This window comes from Triturus cristatus, chromosome 4_2 (genome assembly GCF_964204655.1).
Source record: "Triturus cristatus chromosome 4_2, aTriCri1.1, whole genome shotgun sequence".
Taxonomy (NCBI): domain Eukaryota; kingdom Metazoa; phylum Chordata; class Amphibia; order Caudata; family Salamandridae; genus Triturus; species Triturus cristatus.
This window is the reverse complement of record NC_140586.1, coordinates 365143045-365167694: the sequence shown is the minus strand read 5'-3', so window position 1 is coordinate 365167694 and position 24650 is coordinate 365143045. Positions and strand designations below refer to the sequence as shown.

The following is a 24650-nucleotide window of genomic DNA, read 5'->3' as shown; positions in this document are numbered from 1 at the left end:
ATCGAAATGTAGCCTTCTGTCCAGCCCTGTTATTAAATTTGTCTGAAGTAATTCTCATTTCCTTTTACCCAGTACTGCATTCAGTGAGTCATCCCATTTCAGTGACTGGTTCACCACACAGCAAGGGATAGCATTCTGCTCTTTCGCATAGGGCACATCGACACAGAAAGTAGCTCCCCTGATTGCACGCTACTATGGTTGATTGCAGACTACTATGGTAATGTGTGCTTTTTGAGACCAAAATAGTTTGGGCTCTTAAAGTTTTACAAAAACCATTAAAAAAACAAGCACTGACAATGCCAAAAGGATGTCCGTCAACACCAGACCTATTGACTGGGCCAAGGCTTGTTTAAATGTAGTATTCCATATGGGTGTTCCTCAGATGTGTGACCTATCTTTGATTACTTGTCCGAACAGATGATGTTCATTGGACGTTTGTCAGCTGATGCTACTGGAATAGCTAAATGTGACAATGGAAGACTGTGGGGCCAAAGATGCTAACCTAATATGGGTTCACCAGTGGCGGCTGCCGCACAACGAAGGTGGGGGGTATGTGTGAGGGGGGTTGAGGGTAAAAATCAAATATTTTTAAAAACGTACCTCTCGCTGTCCGGATGACGACAGCCGCCTCTGTGTTTCACTCCCCACAGTCTCTGGGAAGGCACAGGCTACCCAGCCAATCCAAACGCTGCTCTCCATGCCACTGGAATCAAGCTATCCTGGCTGAAGAGGGGTGAAACCCCAAAACCAGTCCTAGGATGCTTGGTTCCAGTCCAGGGAGGACCTGGCTTGGCAGTTAGGGCTGGACTGTTCACACGAGGCACAGGGTCAAGACTGATTTGCATATGGCTGGGTTCAAACTGGAATGGCATGGTGAGCAAAAAAACGATGGATTTAGGCCCAGATCGCTGTACTGGGGTGAATGTATGACATTGTTCTGCATTCTTTCCATCAACTGTTGTTTTTGCTCATGCTATGAGAGCAGCTCCAGGATTGGTCTGAGTGGCGTGTTCTGCCGCTCAGACACTGCCTGGAAGCCTGCGGCTGTTCTCCAACCTGGCTGTGAACACAGTGGATTTGGAGAAATAGAAGAGCGCATGTTTGTTTGGCCGGCCTGAGGCGGCCTGCCAAACTTATATGCGCACGTCTAAGTACCCACTCCTGCCTGTTCTTGCCCCGCACGCACTGTCAGCTAGAGTCGGTCACAGAAAAATAAAATATTAATGTTTTAATATCATGTTATTTTTCTGTGACAGACTCTGACCAGTGGGGCGACACTCCTCCGCCATTACGGACGAGCCACGCCTGGCATCCACTCTCTGGTGCATGAGCACATTGCTCAGAAGAAAGTTAATTGAATTTATTTCAAGGCAGCTCCGGCCTGTGGCACCACTGGGTGGTGACTGGCATTTTGTGGCTCATCACAAATATATCACAAAAGCAGGCTCAAGTATAAATGCAAAGAGAAGATGCAGCGCTGGCCCCTGGGGCAAACAGCACAGCTGCTCCCCCCTTCTCACAGCCCTGATATCAGCCTCTATAGTACAGTATAGTGGTCACTGCGGCAATATGCATTTGTCCTCCACTGGAAGGAGCCACAGCTTCCTCGGGTCTTTGAATCAGCTAGCCAGATGTGTGTGGTTGATACTGGAGGCTGAATATCAGAGAGTGGGTAAAACAAGGAAGGGGGTGGGTGCATGGCTCAAAACCATTAACATCTACATATCTGCCGAAGAGGGAGGTACTTGGAAGAGCCGGCTATTGCGCTGAATGCTTTCTTATACTGTTAAAAAAGCTACAGGTGAAAGGTTTTCTGTTTTGTTCCAAACGTTTTGGATACGGTGTGGTGTGTGAGGTTTTCTTCTTAGCAAGACTTAACGGATGTTCTGTTGTTGATGATAAACCAGGAAAGAAGTTTGCGGGAAGCTGATCTTTTTTTGCTGCGGGTTGTAGTTGGCTTGCTCTGATGCTTAAGGCTTTTAGACATGATTGCATCTGTAAAGCAGCAGGACACAGCCTTCAGCATCCTTTACTCTGTATCCTAGAGATTACCCATGGGAAGCGTGCTCGATCGGCGGCTTTTGTTATCCCTGCATCACTGATGCGATCTGAGCCTTGTCTGATCAGACCTTAGAGCGCGTAAACATTTTTTCTTGTCTAATGCATCTCTGCGTATTAAGGGTTAGGTCACTACGTGGTCGTTGATGGTATCATGCTATGTATGCACTGGGTGAAAATCGTTGGCTTTCCATACATTATGATCTATAGTTCACTATGTTGACCTGTGATGTAGTGTACAAGAAATATACTTTCTCTGGGAAATTAATGGATGCAAAGTTGATATTTTGTAAGTGAAAGACTGCAATAGAAAGACACGTCCTGAATGCAACTCCTACCACAGGACTGAGTTGCACCCTATTCGATTAGTTCGATTAGCTGTCAGACCAAGCATGAATGGCTTTTATCCAATCAGCGGTCGGAGTGCATTAATAAAAAGTAAGGGAATTGTGATGCTGTGCACAATGGGCGCAGGTTCACAGGCATGGCTAAATAAACACAGTATTCTGTAACCTTTTATGGTCTTTCACCTTCAGGTATGTACATATAAAATAACTAACAGTTTGCATATAAAATAAAATCAAGTTAAATTAATTGGTGGGAAATGCACTATCGTACTTTATGAAGCCTCTATTAGTTAATGCACTGCAGAGGCCTGCGTCTGTAACCAGAGAGCCACGGAACTGAATCTTGATTGGAGCAGCGGGGAATAGTAGGGCGCAACACAGGTCTCCTGGGAATGGGGGACTGCGACAGCGATGGCAAATGATGGCTGGAGGAGGGGATGAAGCCTGCAGCGTGGAGCAGCATCCAGAAGGGAGGAGCTGGCCTAGCTCAGACCTGTGCTCAGAAACTTGGGGCGCCAAAGCAAGGAATCAATAGAGGAGAGCAGGGTGGCTATGGAGAGTGACAACGTCCTGGGGGAGATCGCTGGGATGGTCGGACTTCCAGTGGCTCGAGTCTGGCGCTGTTTCCCTCACCCAGACGGCGATGTGGAGGCCGACCCCTGGACTGAAGTGGCAGATTAGAGTGGAGATCTGGGGCGAGCCTGGCCTGGAGGCAAGCAGAAAAGGCTATAGGAAGCCCTGGGAGATGGCTAGCAATGTGGGTTGCCCCTCTCTGAGGTGTAAAATAAATATGGAAGGGGTTTTGATCATGAGCTGCTGCCAGTGAAGAGAGCCTTGGTTTGGGCCTAACCAGTGAGACGGTCTGGTATACCACATTAGGCATGTACTGGAATAGCATGCCTCCACTGCACCCATGGAGACAGCCCATTGGAAGCTACATAGGGCAGCAGCCCACTGCAGCATGGAGAGAGACCACTTCTGTTTGCTTGGTAATTTAAAGTGTCACTTCAACACAAGTAGTCTGAGTGTGAAGCTCTTGTAATACAGCCTGAAGATGAAAGACACAGATGCTCACCCCCAACGGGAAGCACAATAATGTAAGAGTGGTGCGAGGCCAATGACATTTGCATAATCAAAAGGCGTTCGTCAGAGGAAGAAAACTAGAAGCCCGTTTGGAAGCAGTAAAGCAAAGGCAAGCAGAAATTAAGAGAGGGCTATAGCAACAAGGCTCAAAAAAAGTAATCGTGAGGTAATATTAGACGAGCCAAATGACCTACGTCCTACCTATCTTAGGCTTCCCGGAGTAGAGATGAGTAAAAGACATCTGGGTACTGTGTCGGTGACTCTAGAACATATACCTACACAAAGAGAACTTGGCGATCGATGTGACAGAAACATAAAATTTATGCCACAGCAGGGTACAGAGAAAGGAGAGGACATTGCCTGCCAAGTGAGACATGTGAATTCAGATTCTGCAGACCTCATGTACTTAAAGACATTGGTTAGATTAGATATTAGGTCCTAAGTCCAGAAGTCAGGGCAGGGGCTACTATGACACTTAGAACCTTTGAGAAATACTGATTGAAATTAAACGAGGGCCACATCAACTTGCACTTTTACCAGATTCCCGGTACTTCCAAAGCAAATGTAAAAATTACCCTGCCAAGAGGCATGGTAGAGTGAACTCAAAATAAAGATTGACATGAAATTATTCGGGGGTGATGCATACAAACAAGGGCGAACTTTTTTGTGATCAGTTCAACAGAGAAGCTTTGGTATTGGCCAACGCAAGAACAGGTGCCACAGGCCATGCTTGAGATCATCTATGTTGAGATGCAGGTAGGTGGGCACAAGAACGCACCTACTGTGGCCCTACCCTTTCTAGTCTTCTAGAGAGATGCCCTAAGGGACATTGAGGTGACAAAGGGGTCAAAGAGGGGACAATGTGAAGAAAAGAGAACATGATCTCGCATGCTACTAGCAGCCAAGCAATCTACCCTCTCCCAATGGGTCAGCATACCCTCCCACAGATATGTTGCTCCAGAATCTGTGGTGAAGGCTAGGTATGGGATATATTTCCAAAACAGTGCAGGGTAAAGGGAGATCAGGAAGCACTGGGACCTCCATTACCCAAAGTAATTGAAAGAACTATGTTGTCCATAAAGAATGAGTCCTGTACAACCTTGTTAGATCAGATCTACGTAAAGAATGAGGACCAAGAAAGAGGGATACACACAATTAGCTAGGTCCAAGAATCCAGACACTATAATAGTTGAAGCTGACGTTGGCCATCAAAGGGAGATTTGGATGGGGAGGAACGGGGGCATTTGGTGGGATGTTACAGCGGGAGGTGTTGAGACACTTTGCAATTGCAAAGTTGCATTACTTTTACTAGCAAACTGTTTTGAAACCTAAAATGTTCAAGTTTTCCTGTGTTTTGATGTTCTTCATGGTATATGATCCATGGAAACTGTATGCCAACTCCAGTGGGGCTTGGTGGAGAAAATTAGATGCCATGTTTTATGGGAATTTCCGGACAACTGTAATAGAGGATTTATAATAAAACATTTGGGGGGGAAGTATTCAGATGCAGGCTCAGAACTACATCCTGATAGAAAAGGATACATTCAGTGTTAAATGTAGGAAAGGTTTTTCTATTGTTTGCTATTATGGCTATCAAGGGTAGCAACTTGCTACCTCTATCTTGTACTTTGATACATCTGCATGTTCCCTTACTAACCCTGGTTTTGGAGGTCATGAAGGCAAAGTCAGGAATATTATGTAAATAGGTCTCAAAGAAGTGCTCGCGTTGTCCACTCCTAGCTCCTAAAATGAAAATATAAGGCTTTCGAGGGACTTAAAAAAGAGACCGGGATAAACCATGTTATGTCATTTTCAAAGCTTTAATTAAAATAATTAAGAGGATCAACGCATAGGAGTAAATGCATGTGATTCTTCATAAAACAGAGTAGAGTCCAAGCCAATCAAATAAACTTACGCTATTTGCGAGCTCTAAGTTAAACCTTATAGGTTTATTCAAAATTAAGATCATTACAGAAGGGAAAAAGTGGTTACTTCATCAATTGCAATCAATGTCTCAATAGTATAAAATAAAAATCCGATCATGTGAGCTGATCAACAGAAGGTCTACTTTCAAAGAAAGCAAGCAGCTAGAACTAGGTGTTGTTCAGCCAGAGGATTGACATAGAGTCTGCTTCCAAACGAAAGCCACAAAAGACTAAGCGGTCGATTACGATCCCTTTCGGAAGGGCTCTGAATCAGATTCGGGTTTGCCGAATCCCATTTGGAACCCTTGTTGCCGACTGAGTTGTACACAGTTCCCAACGACCGATTATGATGCATGTAAACCGTTAGGGCTGTCCAAATCGGTTCCGAAAGGCATGCGGATAGGTCGAGTCTTTCGGAGCCAAATCGTACAGCTCTATGGACTCATTTTCTGAGTGAGTGATTACGATGACCGATTCGGACAGCTGTTTCAAATCGGTTTCTCCGGAACAAATCGGAATCTGTCTTTGGGGGCCCGTAGTAGGCCTCCCTTCACTCGGGGCCTTCCGAATCGGGCCCATTGGGGTACCCAAGGGACCTCCTCCTTTCCAACCATGCACAGTGTGGCAGGCACCATGGTGTGCCTGTCACAGGGTGCAAAGTTTTCCCCAGCCACCCTTCACTTCAATGGAAGCCTGTGTTCTCGTTTGGAACACAGGCTCCCATTGAAGTCAGTGGGAGTCCGACCGAATTGTATCTGGAATCATTCGGATTCATCCAAATCGCTCGTTCGGACTCACCCTATCCGAGGCGTCCGGAAGGCATTCCAGGACCGATTCGGTAGGAATGCTTTCCAGACAAGTCCCTAATCGGTCCCTAAATGTAAATCAAATGACCGACTAGAAAAGTCTGCACAGTTAGAAAGGCGAATAAAGTATTAGAAAATCAAAGAAAATCTGAGAAAGTCTGGCAGATATCTCAAAAACATTTGTTACAGGGTTTTATAAAGAAAAGCCACACACATTCAGCGGTGACATAATAGTGTTGAACTAGTAATGCATCACTCTAGTAAGACATTGAATATTCTAATACATAAGATACATTCAATAAGATGCATCCAGAAACACCTACTTCTACTGCATATGAATGAATAAGGTGTTCATAGCAAATGAAGGAAATGACATGACTTTTATGTAATATAGGAATACACAGTTCAACTAATAAATTGTCCCTGGGAAAAGCTCATGCAAAGGACCTTGAAAGTTGCAAAAAAAGGAACATTATAAACAGGCCTTCCTCAAGAGGAACACAAATAATGCAATTTATTAACACAGAGGCCATTGATTAGGCTTCTATCTCTCTGATTTTCAGAAATGAAAAAGCAAACAGAAAAATCCATACTTGTGGGTCAGTAGTTCACATAAAATAGTTAACATTACTTTTTGTAAACATGAGTAGATGTCAATTCAAGCAGGCTGCGGCCTAGTCATGCTAACACAAGCTTATCTGCATTAGGCATTATTTTTCTAATTAATTAATTAATTTTTCTAATTAATCAAACAGTGTGTGATATCACTTCTGCATCCGCCTAAATTGCGGTGATTCGGTGTCACTGCTGCATTGTCTAAAGAACAGAAAGGGTATGTGTCTTTGGCAAGATCCGCTAGTTGTTTCTGTGTCTATTGTGTACAATTATTAAAATAATCTTGTATTAAATATGTGATAAGAGGCAATAGTGCCGTTTTGTACATATGTCCCCTGTTTCCTTTCCAGTACAGTGAACCTTCGTCACATATCTCTGGACTCCGGATATATAACAATTATGAAATACAATTAATTTTAGTTACTAAATGTTGGGGGCATACATTGGCAAGGCAACGATTAGTGACTATCTCCATGAAATATGTAAAAATTTTGTTTGGGACCCTCCCACACTCCGCCCCTAGTTTTTTCACTTACAGAATTAATACTTTTATAACATGTTTCCAAGCTACATTGTACAAAAGCATTGGTGTTTTATAAGGTATGAGTTAAAGAAATAAAGTGTATATTTCACATAAGACATGCTTTTTAGATACATTTTTAGATGTGGCGAAAATATTAAATGGCATTATTCCTCTGCTATATACCCCCTTGCAGGTGAGTTGACAAAGCATGTTTTGGTATGTTTCCCTCCAATATTCTCAATAGCAAGTTAGACAACTGTGGGCAGTGATTGCTTCTGTGAACAGGAAACTCTTGAGACGCCATAACAAATCATATGGCCTACTTCACAAATGCAGAGTTTTCAATTTTAGAAATCTAATTACATAAATGTAGTCCTATGTGTGTGGTACAGTTCTGACTTTCATCAAAAATGTCTAAAGTCCCAACATTTACTGATGCGGAGTAAATCATGCCGAACCGTGCATTCTTACTATTAGCTTTTTTCATATTTTTCTGTGTGGAAAAATTCTTTACCTACACTGCCACTAAAGTAAGACTGAACCCTTATTGTTCCCATCCTTTGCCTTTTCTACGCAAGAAGGCAAAAATCGCCCTATTTAGAGTGGTGTAGCTAGACCTATGGCTGCCCGTGGCGGCTCCTGCTTTTGCTGCCCCGCGACGGCCGCAGTTAAGAGCAGGGTCGGGAGGCGCCGCCCCCAAAACTCATGCTGCCCTGTGCGGACCGCCACCCCCTCCTGCTACGCCACTGCCTATTTATGAAGGCATTTTGGAGAACGTTCACAAAGGCATTTTGGAATATGTAAAGTAGTACCCATGTAGTATTCATAAGTGTAATCTAAAATGCCATATAATTTGGCCCTAAAAAACTAAAATAGGAATGAAATGTCAATATTCAGGTTATTTTCGTGTGCAATTCGCTTAAACAGAAATTTAATAGAGAGTTGGATGTTTCACTACTGATTCACAAAGGTCGAGCTACTCTAGTACTACTTTCTGTACTGATAAATGTTTTTGTGAATATTCCCATTGCACTTGCCTTTCATAGAAGAATATTTGTATGCATTTCTGTGATGTGAAATGCCATGTCAATATTTTTTATATACCTGCAAATGTAGAAAAGTTTGCATCTTTATCTTGTTCTGTCAAGACTCTAACCCACAACCTGAAATAGTAATTATCTTTAGAGTATATACAATAAATACACAATAAATACTCTTTCATAATAAAAAAAAATCGGTTAAATTAAAGGTTGGCACACAATAAAAATCACCCTAATTTCTGTTTTCCCCGTATCTTAATTGCCATATTTAGGTAAAGCCGAATAAAATTGCTTCCAGTATTGTTCTAATTACCTCCGCCCTGCAGATTGGTCCACAGTGGAACGTCCCATATTGGCAGATCTAACGACATAACATGCCTGTTACAGCCATAAAAATAAAGAGATTCTCTGAGATTCAGGAGGAAGGATGTATATTTGCAAATGGCTTTTTAGCATCCCTACTTACCATTTGTAAAGGAAAAAAGCTTATGAGTTGGACACATTTTTTTATTCAATATGTATGCTTATGTCTAATTGTTTTCTTATCGTAGATGCGTTTTAATATGTAACGTTTGACAGTAATTCGATAAAAAAATGTAATTGTAAAAGTATTTGTTTTATTAGAAGGCATTGGTTTAGTCAAAGCAAACACAAGGAGATGATGGACGAAGCACTGAAACTTTTCAGACACTCACCCCCAGTCACAGATCTGGGTTGAATCCATCATCGTTCTTTAGCTCACTTCAACACCCCAGTTCAGACATAGGTATATGCAAATCAGTCTTGCCCCTGTGCCTTATGGGAACAGTCCAGCCCGAACTGCCAAGCCATGTCTTCCCTGGACCAGAAACCAGCATCCTGGGACCAGTTTCAGGCTGACAGCCCTCATCAGCCAGGCTAGCTTGAATCCAGTGGCAAAGTGAGCAAGGGACCCGCATCTGGGCATATGCTGCCAAATTAGGGCAAACAAAGCAATCACAAGGAGATGATGGACAGAGCCCTAAAACTTTTCAGACACTCACCCTGAGTCACAGATCTGGGTTGAATCCATAATCGTTCTTTAGCTCACTTCGCCACCCTAGTTCAGACACAGCTATATACAAATCAGTCTTGACTCTGTGCCTCATGGGAACAGTCCAGCCCGAACTGCCAAGCCATTTCTCCTTGTGTTTGATTGGTTTAGTCAAGACATTCTTCTCACAACACGAACAACCATTCAGACACAGCCTCCACACCGAAATTTTTTTAATGTTCTAATTCTTTGTATTCTATGTATTTGTTGTTGTTGTTGTGGTCACTTTATTCGATATAAAAACAATATCATAAAAGTATAATACAGTACATATGAAACAGTTTAAAACCCACTACAACAATGACTTTGGTCTATATACAATTAAAAAAGAGTAAAAAAAAAACCAATATCTATATACATCCAGAATTTACACACTCCCCCATTACATGATTTAATAAAGAGTAGTATTCGTACAGGGTCAAGGGGATAGATGGTTAGCCTATAATTGGTACATCTTTAAGGAGCTTGCGTCTTATCCTCCATGCCCAGCCCAGATATTTAGCAGTCCCACAGATAACACTGGGGACTGATGTTTCGTAGGTCAGGATTCGCAACGCCACCCTAGAAGACCTAGTGCCTAGGTTGTTACAAACCGGTTTCAGCCATCTTAATCTTGGTTGCCTGTATGCCTGGCAGGCAAACATAAAATGGCCAATGGTCTCTATGGGGGAGGCACAGCCTGGGCAGCCTTTTGGGCTCACGATTGCCTTACTCCAGCTAGATTGGAACTCGTGAAGTGGAAGGGTACCATATCTCATTTTAAGATATAGTAGCCTGTCTCCAGGAGATTCAATCAAATCCATAAAGGATTCCATACTGGGGGCAGGTTTCACATCCAAAAAGTTCACAGTTAGAACGCCCCTCTGGTTTCTTAGGATGTCAGTCGTGACCCATTCCCAATAGATCTTTTTTATCGTTGATTTGGGAGGAGGGAGTATTTGTATTTTGTTGAACTCACTGAAAAAGTGAGGCATTATAATTCGATTTTGCTAGACAGTAAGTAAATGAAATAACCATGATCCTTTTCCACTTCTTTTGTAGTATGAATTTAAGGCTAAGAACGTAAAAAAGAAAAAAGTTAACATCTTGGTATCAGTGGATGGTGTCAAAGTGATTTTAAAGAAGAAAAAGAAGGTGAGTTACTTTCCTATGAATAACCACGCATTTTGAAAATGTACAGAAGGTTCGCTAGTTCTTTCTTTCATCATCTTTATTCGATTATCAAACGATAGCCATAAAAGCACAATCGTTAAAAGGACCATTACATCATGCTAGAACATTAAAACACATACATATATGTTAACCATAACAATTTTAGTTATTGGGACAAGTTTATATATAATTGAGCACTGAGGTATCGTATGTTGGCCCAGGAGGACTGGAAACAAGGCAAATGTTTGGGATAGGCAGGCAAGATCTATTTCAATACCATAAGTGGGACTCCTTTACGTAGACAGCAGTAATTCTGAAAATCTAATAAAGACCTGGCCCTCCTGGACTTCCATTGGACATTGCTAATCAAATGTAACTGAGATAATGTCCTTGTCATTCCGCCCCGCCCCCCATTCAGTGCTGTCTTAATGCAATGGCCCACTGGGCAGTTGCCTAGGGGCCTCATGAGCATAGACGCGCCATGCAGACCAGAATTTAACACTCCTTTTCTGTTAAACATTTTTATTCCTGTGAGTGGTTGTATAGACAGGGCCAAGTGCACTGCTTTGCCTTTGGCCTGTAATGCTGTTAAGACCGCCCTGCCTCCATTCCCACCAGGATGGAGGTCTTGAAAGATAAGGCTTCAGCATGTTATTGCAATGCATGATAGCTGCAGATATTGAGATTTTTATCAAGCTTCTTCTGTCATTATTTTAGCTTAGTACTTCTGGCATCCTCAAGTTAAAAATGGCATTTTGAGAAACAAATTAAGTTGTGGGTATTTCAAACTATTTTAATATTGCAATGAATAAAGGAATGGGTGCACAGTCACTGTCATTTGAAGACAGAAGAACGATTGCCTGCAATAGTATAAATGCCAGCCACTCGCCCTGTTTTCACTGTAGTTTTTGTTGTTGGCATCCTTGGAGTGGGCACAGTGATTATAAAGTCTGATTATGCTCCAATTGAGGGTAGTAACCCTTCATGTGTTTCTGTGACCCCTCATTTGTCAAAATCATTCATGTTAGCAATCCTCTATTTCATAATGGAGCAAAGACTATCCTCGTTATGCCCACTGTGGCTTGAATACCCTTGCAACTATTTCACGACCAGAGAGTCGATTTCATCGGCTGATGTTCAATCCGGGAAATGCCCTGGTGATTCAGCCAGTTCAAGTGGCACAGAGCCTCCTGGCACGGGACCCAGGCCCTGTATGTTGCAATAACACATGGCAGTGGTGTTGTCTGTGAGTACCTGAACCAGCCTCTTCGGGGCAGAGGGGATGGTCGCTAATGAATATTTAAGTCGCTTTTGTATCCATGAAATACTTCCCATTGTAATGTGGTTTGAAGGGTTCTGAGCTCGTAATTCAGACCATAATTCAGTATCTATTACAAGTTATCAAGGAGGGGGGGAGCACATTGCCAGCAAGTCAGAACCAGTTCTCCCGTTGCTTTATACATTATTCATAGCATTTTTCAATTACTAACAAGTAGATACCAGTGTGACACTGGCGGTGCTTGCATTTCTAGTGTTTCTGGGTTCTTGCCGGTCTGCTGTGCAAAGAGGCAGCTACGTTTTTAGGTGCTTGGAATGTTACTTGTAATATGTCTTGTAAAGTACCACTCCAAATCTTGCAGGTGAACTACTTCCAAGTGGGAAAGTGTCCATCACAGGAACATTTTATATTTAATGACATTCTTTATGTGAAAATATGTCACCAGACAGAATGCACATCTGAAGGTGGTTCTGTGACATCATAAGAGTTGTATGGCTCTCAACAAATCAAAAACCAATTCTAAAACTTGATAATCCTGTTTTGCTCAAAGTGAATGCAATATGCTCCAAAGAAAGTTGGTTGTCTCAAAAGTGCTGCAATACCTTCTTAAAGTCCATATTGGGTGTGGTAGATTGTGGGGCTGGTTAGCCCCCAACCCAGTGATTTTCCACTAAGGGCCTTGCTGCAGTCATCACTAAAATGTATGTGGAATGACACTGAAGGCATGTAAAATTATGGCATCTATACCAGTGAGGCTTTCACTCCATGAGAGCAGACGTACTCTCAATTGGAACAAGATGCCATGGTAACACTTTGAGCTTGCTGCTAGCTTTACTTATGTCGCTATGGGCATCCATAGGAACATGAACCCAGCCCTTCATATTCGTACGTTCACTGGTTTGTAACCACACTCCCCAGAAATTCAGGTTTTTCTTTCAACTCTTGCTGGAGCCTTACTGTCTAGGAGGGTTCTGGTGATTAATAGATTCATTCCTACCTGGCATCTCCGAGTCAAATGAGGTAGTGCTAAAGTTGCTCTTTGTTTTGTTAACTGCTCTTGTCTACCCCTACAAAGCTAATCCCTACTTAGTAATACACAGTTCACACCGATTGGCGTAACCTGGGCTGAGAGGCAGGCCGTTGTGCTTTGAACCAGGGTTGTAAACTATCCCAACTGAGAATGTGTATTCCAACTCTGGAAGTGTGACTAGTGACAGAACTGGTTTTAAGACGGCTCTGGCTAAGGCAGCCTAAAGTACGTTTTTACAAAGTTACTTGTGTGTTTACGTTATCAAAAAGATGATGTTACCATTGTCAGCTTTTTAAAACTAAGCAGGAAACAGCTTTCAATCATTTTCTAGTAATTTCCTAAGGAGAGTTGGTAAATGAAGATTTTAATCCGACCCAAGCCTGTTAGGGAAATGTCTGAATAGCCTATAAAGTGAAACTGTTTTTGGGTATTATTTCTCCATGATAACAAGCTAACCCCAATATGTAGTTTGCCCTGTTTTTATATATGAACACCCTGTCTAGTGGACTTTCAAGGAACTGTTTAGTGGTGATATTTGGATTTTCCTACATGTCAATCAAATTTTTCCCTACCATGTGTCACTAAAGTACATTTAAACGGTGGCTTAGCCATAACACAGTGGTGCTTTTGACAGAAATATATTTGTATCACATTTGTGGGTGGTGTAAAAACACACTGCAGCGCATCTGACATTTAAGTTTCCATTCCAGCCGGAACTGCCAGGCCACGTTCTCCCTGGACTGGAAACAAGCATCCTAGGACTGGTTTTGGGGTTTCACCCCTCATCAGCCAGGATAGCTTGACTTCAGTGGCATGAGGAGCACGGGACCCACATCTGGGCATACCCGTCCCACTCGGGTTGACAAATGCAAATTAATCTCAGCCACTTGTTTCCAGTCCAGGGAGGACCTGGCCTGGCAGGTCGGGCTGGACTGTTCCCATTGGGCGCAGGGTCAAGATTGATTTGCATATGGCTGGGTCCAAACTGGAATGGCATGCTGAGCAAAAAAACTATGGATTTCGGCCCAGGTCACTGTACTGGGGTGAATGTATGACATTGTTCTGCATTCTGTCCATCAATTGTTCTTTTTGCATTTGTCACCTTGAGTGGGACGGGTATGCCCAGATGTGGGTCCCAAGCTCTCCATGCCACTGGAGTCAAGCTATCATGGCTGATGAGGACTGAAAGCCCGAAACCGGTCCTAGGATGCTTGTTTCCAGTCCAGGGTCAAGACTGATTTGCATATGGCTGGGTCCAAACTGAAATGGTATGGTGAGCAAAAAAACTATGGATTTCGGCCCAGATCACTGTACTGGGGTGAATGTATCAATTTATTTTTTTTTGTACATATGTCACCCCGAGTGGGACGGGTATTCCCAGATGTGGGTCCCAAGCTCTCCATGCCACTGGAGTCAAGCTATCCTGGCTGATGAGGGCTGAAAGCCCACAACCAGTCCTCCTGCAGTTTGATTTGGGCAGTTCCCATTGAACTAGGACCAAGACTGATTTGCCTAGGGTAGGTCTCAGTGTAGAATGGCACAGTGGGTAAAAAACGATGATCTGAAGTAAGGACCAAATCGATCGCCATTCGCTGAGATTTATACAAGCATTCCCCTTCACATTGTTGTATTTACACAAGGAGCATTTTAGGCACCAAGTACATGGGACTTATAGGGAAGTTAAATTGGTCATATAGTGGACTTCCAATGTACAGCACACGCTTTATAGGGTGGACACGCAGGCAGTTTACTACTGTTTAGCAGTCGTAAAATGCACAGTCCTAAAGCCTTCAAATCCACATATTCAATAATGTGGTCATTTCTTACAGTGATCTTTTAAGCGGAATACAAGCTATACCTTGAGTATCCAGTGGCTTTTGCATCATGGCATACCAGAGCAACCACTCGAGTGGAGGTCAGAGTAAAATACCTCATTGAACTACACATTTGTGTCATCAGTGGATGAAACCCTGAATAGAGCTGTAACTGTCTGAAATGGTAAGTGCAGTTTCTGCTAATATCAGCACCTACGTTGACTTAACTGCTATCTAAATGAAACACTTCTGGAAGGTAGTGCTCAAAGAGTAGTTAGTGCATGCTGTCACCACAACCTGCTACCTCGCCAGAGAAACCAACCAATGCAGCATCTACAGTCCTGCCAAGTACCACGCATCAGGCATTAGGCTAACGAATTTCAGTGTGGTGCTCTGCATCACCGCACTGCAATGCCTTGTCATGCATAGTGCCTCAGCAGACTCACTGAAGCGATGCCTAAACTGTATCATAGAATGACAGTGTAGTAGCTGGCAGCGTGGTGCCAGTGTCGTGTGCGCGCTGTTCCCAGTGCAGGCTTGGGTCTTGCAGCTGAGGTAATACTGCTGACAGGCTCGCTGCTTAGTGCAACAATGTTTCATTGTGAATATTTCCGTGGCACGGCTCTCACAGCCCGATGTCACTGTAGTGCCCAGTGTGATACATCTATTAGTCTAGCAGGTGCCGCGGGGCAACGTCCTGTCCTGCTACCGAAGGCGGGAGTTTGTTTTGGGAGGAAGCAGCTTGGGCTGGCTACTGGTTTGCGGGCGCCACCACAATCATAGTGCTCGCAGGGCTGCTTGCTGCTCGCACCTGCCCAGGGTGCTGTTGCGTGCTGTCAAAAATCTTGTGAGCCCCAGTGAATTCAATTATTCATTACCGAGCTCATGTCATGGAATCAGTGACCAGCGGTTGCAGCAGCCACCCAGGACAGTCTGTCGCTGGACAACAGCAGACTCTGAGGACTGCCCTGGACCAAGTAGGCGAGTGGCAAACCTGAATTGCTGTGGTGAGTCGCGGTCTGCCTGCTTCGCGGAGTCGCTGCCTGCAAAAGAGTTGAAGTAAGTACCAGCCACGCGAGTGTGTGTGTGTGTGCGCGCTTTTTCGCCTCTGACAAACAGCACGTGCTGAATATTGTTACTAAACCAGAATTTGTTCAAAAGCAAGCCAAAAGAAAAGTGACAACAGTGATTTAAAAGGACAAGAACATTGATGCAAACATTAACAAAAGCCATAAGCCTACCTTTTTAATTGAATGTGTTTTTTTCAATGATTGGCGAGTTTAGTACATGTGAGTGTCTTTGGGGGACGCGTAAAAGGTTGAGAGAGTGGTCTCTCCATTGTTCATGGAACGTCACATCCGGTTCATGCCGCCTCGCTGTGTTTTCTATCCAGTACGGTTGCTAACACAATGAGCTTCTGTTGTGCACGAATCCTTGCTTGGATGGTTTTTCGTGCACCCTGCTGAGATTGTGGTGAGTGTGGTATTCAACTCTCAAACGGATACTAAGTACACCCATAACAGCAGTTTACGTTATGAGATAGTTTTTAGCCGATCATTATGTTGCAGTGTTACAAGTGAAACTACTGGCCCCAAAATGTAACATGCTTTTGACTAAAACGCCATTCGGGCTGGAAAAGTCAAACATGACATAGGAAAAACTTGGCAACTGTGGTCTAAACTGCAGAGGTGGGTGCAAGTAATGGCCTGTGCCAGTAACTTTTTTAGGTCGAGGGAACGTCCGGTCTGCCGAAGGCAGAACCGGAAGTCCGGAGATCTTATGTTTCTTAGAGTGGCTATTTAGCCCGCCTCTCTTTTTGCCTCTCCTCCATTGGCTGGCTTCCTAAACGGAGGCCAGCCATTGGAGGAGAGAGCCGTCCCTCCAAATAGGCTCCGTCTTTTTCAGATTCGGGGGCGTGTTCCGTGCTGTTCTTTCCACTTTTTAGCCACGCCCTTTTTTAGGCGTGTTTTTCTCTCCTCCAGCCAATGGCAAGAGGAGAGAAAAAGAAACACGCCCCGAATCCGAAAACGCCACTGCGTTTCTCCGAGGCATTTTTGCTTTGCCTCGGAGAAAGGCAGTGGTGTGCTTGTTTTGCCGTTGTAGCTCCTCGCGTCTCCATTTCATGTACCGCTCCCGTTCAAGCTGCTCTCCATAGTTGGCTCGATAGAACTCGTCGAAGATTGGCTTGGTGGGAGTGTAGCGGGACGAGGACGACGTGCTCTCGGTCTTCTTCGGCATGGTAGAGCCATCCACCTTCCCCAGAGGCTTCCCCGCCGCCCGCACATCCTCTTGGCTTGGGGTTCCTCGGTCGTACTTCTTGCGCAGGGTGACGCTGCCCAGGATGAGGTACGCCTCGCTATTCTCGGTGAAGCGCAGCGCTGCCGCCTCGTCGCCATTGTTGTGGTCCGGATGGTAGAGGAACGACTGGCGGTAGTAGGCTGTCTTGATCTGGGACTGCGTGGCTGAACCGGTGACTCCAAGGATAACGTATTAGGCGGTCGGGCTGCGGAAGAGCGGTTGCTTCAGTGAGCCGTTGTTCCTCCCAGCTCCATTAGTGGTGGAGTATGCCCTGGTGAAAGAGTTCTGTTGGCCGGCAGCAGAGAACGGCCCCCTGGGACTTGCTGAAAGCCCGTAACTCGTGAAGGGCGCGATTGCACGCTCCCTGAAAGCAACTGTCAGGAACCCACGGTGTGTTGGGTGGACAGCAGCGCCCACAACTGTCTCTGTGGAGCCGCTGTTCATTCTGGCTGAGCTGAAGCGTTGACGTGAGGATGACAAAGGCCAGTGATCGGCAGAGGCAGCACGACTAAGAAGGTGCATATAGAGTACCCTCAGAGCATCTAGCTTATGACCAATGACTCCCTCCTGTCCTTTCCAATGTCTTGGGCTCACTGCCCCTTGCTGGTCTTTACGGACTGCTCTCTCGTGCCGCCCCTCAACCCATTCTCCCATAAACTCGGTTGCCTGCCCTGATGACTTCACATCCAGACTAGATGAAGCGTGATCTTCTTTGCGGTTGGCGGCCCCAGACTGCAGCTCTTGACACTCTCTTTGCAACTCCAGTAAAAGATTCTCCTCCTCAAAATACCCTACCTCTTTGATCACCTACGAGTACTCTTTGCATATTCCCCAGTACCCAGACGGCACCTTCTTCAACCCCAATACTCCCCTGTGGTGTTCCGGGACCCCCTTTATGCGGACAACTTGGTTCCAGGACGCCTGGAGCCAGAACAACCTCCGGCCGACCTCCGCCATAATTCTGGAGCCGGCCGGCAGGCAGCGCCCGCCTAACCGACCAACCGACCAATCACAGAGCGAGTATCAAACAGGAAACACATGGTCTCCAGCTACAGCCAATCATAACGAGGTGCGAAAGAAATCTTGCGCCGCGCGAGGCAATCATTGACAGTATTCTGAAACGTCATGCTAAGTGAAAGAAACTTCAGCAGCACAGCTGGTACAAAGACATTTTAACTAATTCACTGTTTCTATCTCACTACGTCAGAAAATACCTCACTCACTAACTCACTCTTTCACTACCTCACTCTCTATCTACCTCACTCTCTCTCACTACCTCACTCTCTATTTCAATACCTCACTCTCTCTCTCTATCTCACTACCTCACTCTCTCTCTGCTAATGCAATAGGTATCACATATGCAAACAAAAAACTAATGCCAATAGAAATGACAATGCCATTTATTTAGGGATACAAAAATAATAAAAAAATAATGAGCAATACCAATAGCTCTACCTATAATACTGCCGAGACCATTGCATTGTAAATGCTTGTTTTGGAATAGTAAATGTGCAAATCTATTCCTAACCCAATGACTCATCACACAGCGTGTGTGCCATCAGGAGTGAAAACAATCTTTACCGCAGAGTCGGCTCATCGCCTTCCTCGAAAGAAAGTGTTGTGAAAGTCAGGTCAGTGACACTTTATCAGCCTGGCTGTGAGCTAAAGAGTGCCTCCCACGCTCAGCTTTCTAATGCAGCCCTGCCTACAGTTTGTGTGGTCGGCGGCATTGGAGTGAGTCGGCGAGTCCCTCCCTCCGCTGATTATAATTCAATCATAAACGCCTTCCAGACCGCTTTATCTATTCTCGGCAACTTTTGATAGTCTGCTAAATGAAAGTCGTTTAACAATGAATTCTTATGCTTTGAAGCAGTTAACTTAGACTTTATTGTTGCTCAAATGGATGTAATTTATGACATTTATGTTTGCCTCGTCTTCATTGCTTGATTTTGCTCGTTTGAAAGTGCTGCTCATAGTGGTTGAAATGTCACTCATATTACACTGTAATTATGAGAATGTCACACGTAGCAATCTGAAACCTGGGCAGCTATGCTTCTAAGCTATTGAAATCAAAGCTTGAGGGGTTTCTCCTCTGTGTCTGGGACAGGCAGTGATACTTAATGAGTATATGTGGTAGGTACAGTAATGTATAACTGACATCCAAGGGCTTCAGTGACTATTGCACTCCAATGGGGTAATTGATTTACAAATTTGTGTTTACACCTGGCTCTCCAAAGGCACAAGATCAGGGAGTGGCAATCTACTCTGGTAGGCAGTAGAAGGGCTGGAACTCTAATATGTATTACACAATTATTCTATAAACTCAACATCTTATCAAAACTATATCTTTTTAAATAAAAAGATAGCCCTTCAATTGAATTAGAGAGAAGGCGTGAGTTTCATATAAAGCATACCATAAAAAAGCCTCAGACTGAAGTAGACACACAGTAGCATATAAAAAGGTAATGGATGGGATGCATGAATGAATCGCAGCCGCTGGTTATCACTTGGGGCCGCATCCCAATCCAAAGTTATTTTGCACACCATGCCACCTCAGGTTTGACCCTGCTCCAATGGCAACAGTTCGACTCGAACTGTCAAGCTTAGTCCACCCTGAACTGGAATACAAGTAACCCAGGACCCGTTTCGTCTTTATTAGGTCTCATCAGCCAGCTATAGTTTGGTTCTAGTTGCTAAGTGTGCGCGCCATGCACATCTGGGCGTATCCAATCTACTTACGGCAACTTACTCTAGTATACAAAAATGTAATGGATGGAATGCTTGAATTAATCTCAGCTACCCGTAATCACCCCGGGACGCATCCCAGTGTATCATTATTTTGCACACCATTCCACCTCAGCTTAGACCCAGCATTGTGCAAATCAGCCTTGACCATACTCCAGTGGGAACAGTCCAGCCCGAACGGCCAGGCCCTCTCTGAACTGGAATACAAGCAACTCCGGATCCCTGCAAAAAGGCAGTTTAATACTAATTGCATGGTACTGTCTAGCTAGTAAGAAAGGTTTGGGGCATCCTCGTCTAACTTCAGCATTTCTGGGTTTCTTGGCTATTTTGCCTTTGGAGAAAAGTGGCCAAAATGGCACAAAAAATCTGGAAGCCAAAGCCAGACTCCTGGAATAGAGATAGCATATATTGGCAAGTGATGCTCCGCAAAGGAGGTAGAAGCTCAAGTACTGTTACAGGGCAGATTATCTGGGCTGCAAAAATGTGAATGTGTATTCACCAGCCCAAAGGGCATCTAGTGTGTCATTGGCCACATCCCTCTGATTCCGTATGCATGGCATATCCACAAGATAGACAACTACAATCTGAAATGGTGTCACTACTTTGTGCACCATTTATAGTGTTCTTAGGACACCTTTCCCACCGCACCTGGTTTCCAAGCAACAAGAAGCACATTATAAAATGTTGTGCTTGCAACACAATGCACATACTGGGTGGGGAAGGAAAGCACGGGCACGACCTGGCCTGGGGGCAGATGGGCAGTTGTCTGAACGGACTTTATAGGGAAGAGCCAGTAGGCTCCCTACCCTCCTCTCGAACAGGTAAAAAGGCCTGTGCACCGGCCCCCTTAATCAGCTGCTTTCAGACTTCCCATAGCCTGGTATGAGGGGCAGTAGCCACCTTCCCACATATGAGGGGGCATTGGGGTAAATATTAGGTGCTGCCCCAACCAGCAGAGCCTTGCACCCATCCATTTTACTCTTGGTGGAGGGGGTTTATTCAACCAATCCAAGAAAGAAGTGATAATGTCAGAAAGGTTGAATATAAAGAATCTATAGTACCCAACTTAGAAATTGAAAGTGAAAATCTCAATTTTCAAATTGGGGATAGATATTTTCTGAAGACTCTTCATTTTCATTGTATGGCATTTGATAAGTATGCTGCCTGAGGTAGAACCCAGATATTCAAGTTGCTTTGCATATAGAACACACTTGGTAGGATTTTCTGTAAGCCCACTTGCTGTCAAAGTACTGATATCATTTTCAAGGAGTTGTAAGTTAATTTTCCAGTCTGGGCCACATTGTACAAATGTATCCAGTTATGCAGCCAGTATGCCTGATATTTCCTCAGGGGGTTATACGTTGGACTCTGAAACATGACAGGTGCACCAGGTAAACCAAATGAAAGAATGCAAAAGTGAAACAGTTCGTTTTCGTCGGATTTTATGTTGATCTTCTGGCCCTGGAGGAAGCTGGCTGTATCTCTTAGACAGTGGCGGTTCCTCTTCAGGAGCATTTTAGCTGTGCCCCGCCACCTGTGACCTATGACAGACTCTAAAAAATATCATCAATAAATGCCCCATATTTACTTTAGCCTCAGTCGGCGCTGCAACTTTGCCGTCACGTAGTGTAGGAAATGTAGCCCTCCTTCTTGCACAACTCAGTGAGTGACAGGGGTTGCTGTAAGATCATGCGCGTGTCAGGCAGGACAAGTATTTGCACACGACCAAAAAGGCATGCACACTTTGAAGACTCTAGTGGCGTAGCAAGGGGGTGGGGACAGCATGGGTTTTGGAGGCAGCAGCCAAAGGCAGAAATCGCCAGCACCTTCCCACCCACCCCCACTACTATATTCAGCCGCCGTGGTGCGGCAAACAGATGGGCCGCCACTGGCGGCAAAAGGTCTAGCTATGCCACTGAAAGACTCTGAACTGGAGCTATATTAGAGAGCCAGGTGGACCGTGTCGGCAGCCCCCATTCTGGGATAGAGCTCTGAGGTGCCCTGCCCAGCCAATCCCAAGGCCGTTCTCATACACTGTTGAGAGAACCTCTTACTCTTTATCTTAAAAAGCAGCATCAAGATTGGCTGGGAAAGTGGAAAGCAAAAGCTTTGGACTCCCACTTGGAAAGCTCAGCGCATGTTTGTTCCACTCATGAACATACAGAGCTTGTGCCCAACATAAACACAGAGTTTGAAAAACAGCTTCAGGGTCACCACAGTATACATATGTTCTCCTAAAACGTAGGTGAGTCAAAAGTCTTTAATTTTCATTATGATGATGTGGCGTTACGTCAAGTTTGTACTGGGGAACCTGGGTCGAGTCCTGGCGTCGGCTGAACATTCTGTGTTTTAGGACAAATCTTTTAATCTCCTAATGCCTAAAAAAGAATTAATCGGACCTTGTATAATTTAACTGGTGCTCATGTAAGAGCACTCCAGTCTAATGTCCTTGGGCCGAGCTTGTGCCACAAAAAAAAAAAAAATAGCCATGCCTTGCCTTGTGGCTCCTTCAAATTTGCAACAGTCATTTACGCCCCACCAGTTTAAATTTTCACAAGCCACCATTGCTCTTAAATCGTGTTCTTTTATGTTTGAAAATCAAGCTTCAGACTACCTCCTTCTCTCGATGATGCAAGAAGTCTTCGTTGTTGATTTTATGTTGGTAATCAGTCCCTTTGAATTATCTTGATTTCATTATGAGCAGTTATTTTCTCATTTAAAAAAAAAACTTTTTGAAGAGTCCTAAAATCGATTTCTCTGGCACTCTAAGTAGTTCTACAACCGTAACTCATAGTTAATCCACTATTGTTTTTGATTGCTCCTCCCGTCAATTGAGTCTTTGAAGAATCACAAAATCGATGTCTTTGTCACTCTTTAAGTGGTCTGCAATTGCAACATATAGTTTACCAAGCTGTGTTTTCTGACTGTTCCTCTGTTGATTGTGAAGAAGACCTCAAAAAGCATGAATCCTGTTGGGGACTTGGATGTGCGCCACTCCACATTTAAGGTCAATGATAATTCTTCCACCCAGTCCTTGTCTATGGGTATAACCACTTTAATAAACATCTGTTTAATGGGCTTGTGGTCCCTTTTGATGAGATCATCTGTTTGGGAATTACATGTTTTAAGATGTTTGACTTTAGGGCAGAACATATTAATTGCGTCGAGTAAGAGAGGACTGTTAGCTCGTAGGTCTGGCACTATTTAGATTGGTTTACCAATCCTGGTCATATATTGAATTAGTAGATCACATCCAATTTTACTTGAGGTATGAAGTAGAAGACAAGTCTCGGGGTGAAACATGGCAAACTTTACACGCATGTGTATGAAATGTTACCAATAGCTGGCTGGCTCCAGGGGGCTATTGAAGTCTATACCTAGCCAATGGAATGGCTCTTGAACTACAGGCATTGGTTGAGATGGATCCTTAGGAACCCAGCTTCTGTTCTGCAGCTGATAGGTGGGATGCTATTGGCATAATATGTCTGTTTATCTATTCCAGGCCAAAACACATGTCACAAATTCCTCTTGTGTTTTCTTACCACAGTCATGTCCACCACCTATTTGGCTGTGTCCAAGTTGTAAAGCATGTCGTCGATAATGGCTAAAAACTAGGATTTGTTTTGCTCAGGTTGAAGTGATAAATCAGATGTTTTTTCAACCATAAACCTTGTGGGAAAGGTTCTACGCATTGTTCTGCTCTTACCTATTGACAGGTAAAGCATAGTGTCTTATGTGTCTCAAAGAGCTTTTCTGAAGCTTTCTCCTTTTGTCTCCAAACAGCAGGCAGTGCTTTCATCTTGCCTTACATGTTCAAGGTACCCAGAACCTTTTCTCATTTCCATTCTTTGTTCACTTTAGCTCTTTGGTACTCTTTTGGTTGTTGTCGAATATGGAGGCTCTTTTCTTCATTTCTGGAATTTAACAAGTCTTGAAATGTTTGTTCCTTACTCAATTCGCTGTGGGACTACAGGAAGAATGCTCACTCTAATCTGTCATTCTTGCGAACGTAATCACATTGCATCTTTTTGGGGTAGATGGAACAAACCTCTGTGTTTGCACTTTACCAGCCTCTGGTTCTTCTCCTACAGGAAATGGATGCATGGTTCATCTCACAGCTGTTATCTTCTGGAGCCTTTGTATGCCGGCTGTCCACTTACAATTCTCACTAGTAGACCTTTTGTTCACTTTGATTTGGAAGGCCGCCACTTCTGAAGTCACCTCAGTGGCGGCTCCTCCGCCTTAAGGCGCCCCAATGACTTCAATGGGAAAAATAACATGATGATAACGTATCGTTATTATCATTTTATTTTTCCTATTAAAGTGAGTGGCTCTCGGGCGGGACGGGGCTGGCCAGAGCAGGGAGAGGAGTGGTTTGCACTCCTTAAGTGTGCAGGGCTGCGCACTTTGCATCTTCCCCACTAGGCTGCATTACGCAGCCTGGTGAGGAACATGCAAATCCTCCCAGTCCCCATCTGAGCGCCATCGTTTGGCGCTCAGACCGATCACAACGCTGCATTGCAGCATTGCGATTGGCTATGGGGAGCCCGGATGCTTCCTGCTCCTTCCTGCAGCCGGTGGAGACAGAAAGAAGAGGTTCAGCGAAGAGGTGGCGGCTGCCGGCCCAGGTAAGTGTTTTTTTCCGTTCCATCCCACACCCCATCACCCCCCCTGCTCCCACCCAACCACTCCTGATCAGTAGTAGCCACTACTAAGTCTCCTCAGTCTCATAGATACATTTCTTTAAGTTTGTCACTGCTTAAACACAATGGCTCACACCACTGGCGTAATGCAACATAGAGACCGCTACCTTTTATTGCCGTTCATTCCATGAAACCATAGAGATACCGTGAAAATTAAATT

General features: G+C 44.3%; 1 protein-coding gene and 1 pseudogene across 2 annotated transcripts in view; one reads left to right on the top strand and one right to left on the bottom strand.

Moving 5' to 3' along the window:
• LOC146833896 (carboxyl-terminal PDZ ligand of neuronal nitric oxide synthase protein-like) overlaps positions 1–24650 on the top strand; it is a 1023200-nt gene that overhangs the window by 542360 nt on the left and 456190 nt on the right. For both annotated transcript variants that reach the window (XM_085601806.1, XM_085601805.1), the window contains exon 3: positions 10511–10603. In XM_085601806.1, the coding sequence (XP_085457932.1) occupies positions 10511–10603 (93 nt within the window). The remainder of the gene's footprint in view (positions 1–10510; positions 10604–24650) is intronic.
• Positions 15633–17999, bottom strand: LOC146833898 (uncharacterized; annotated as a pseudogene).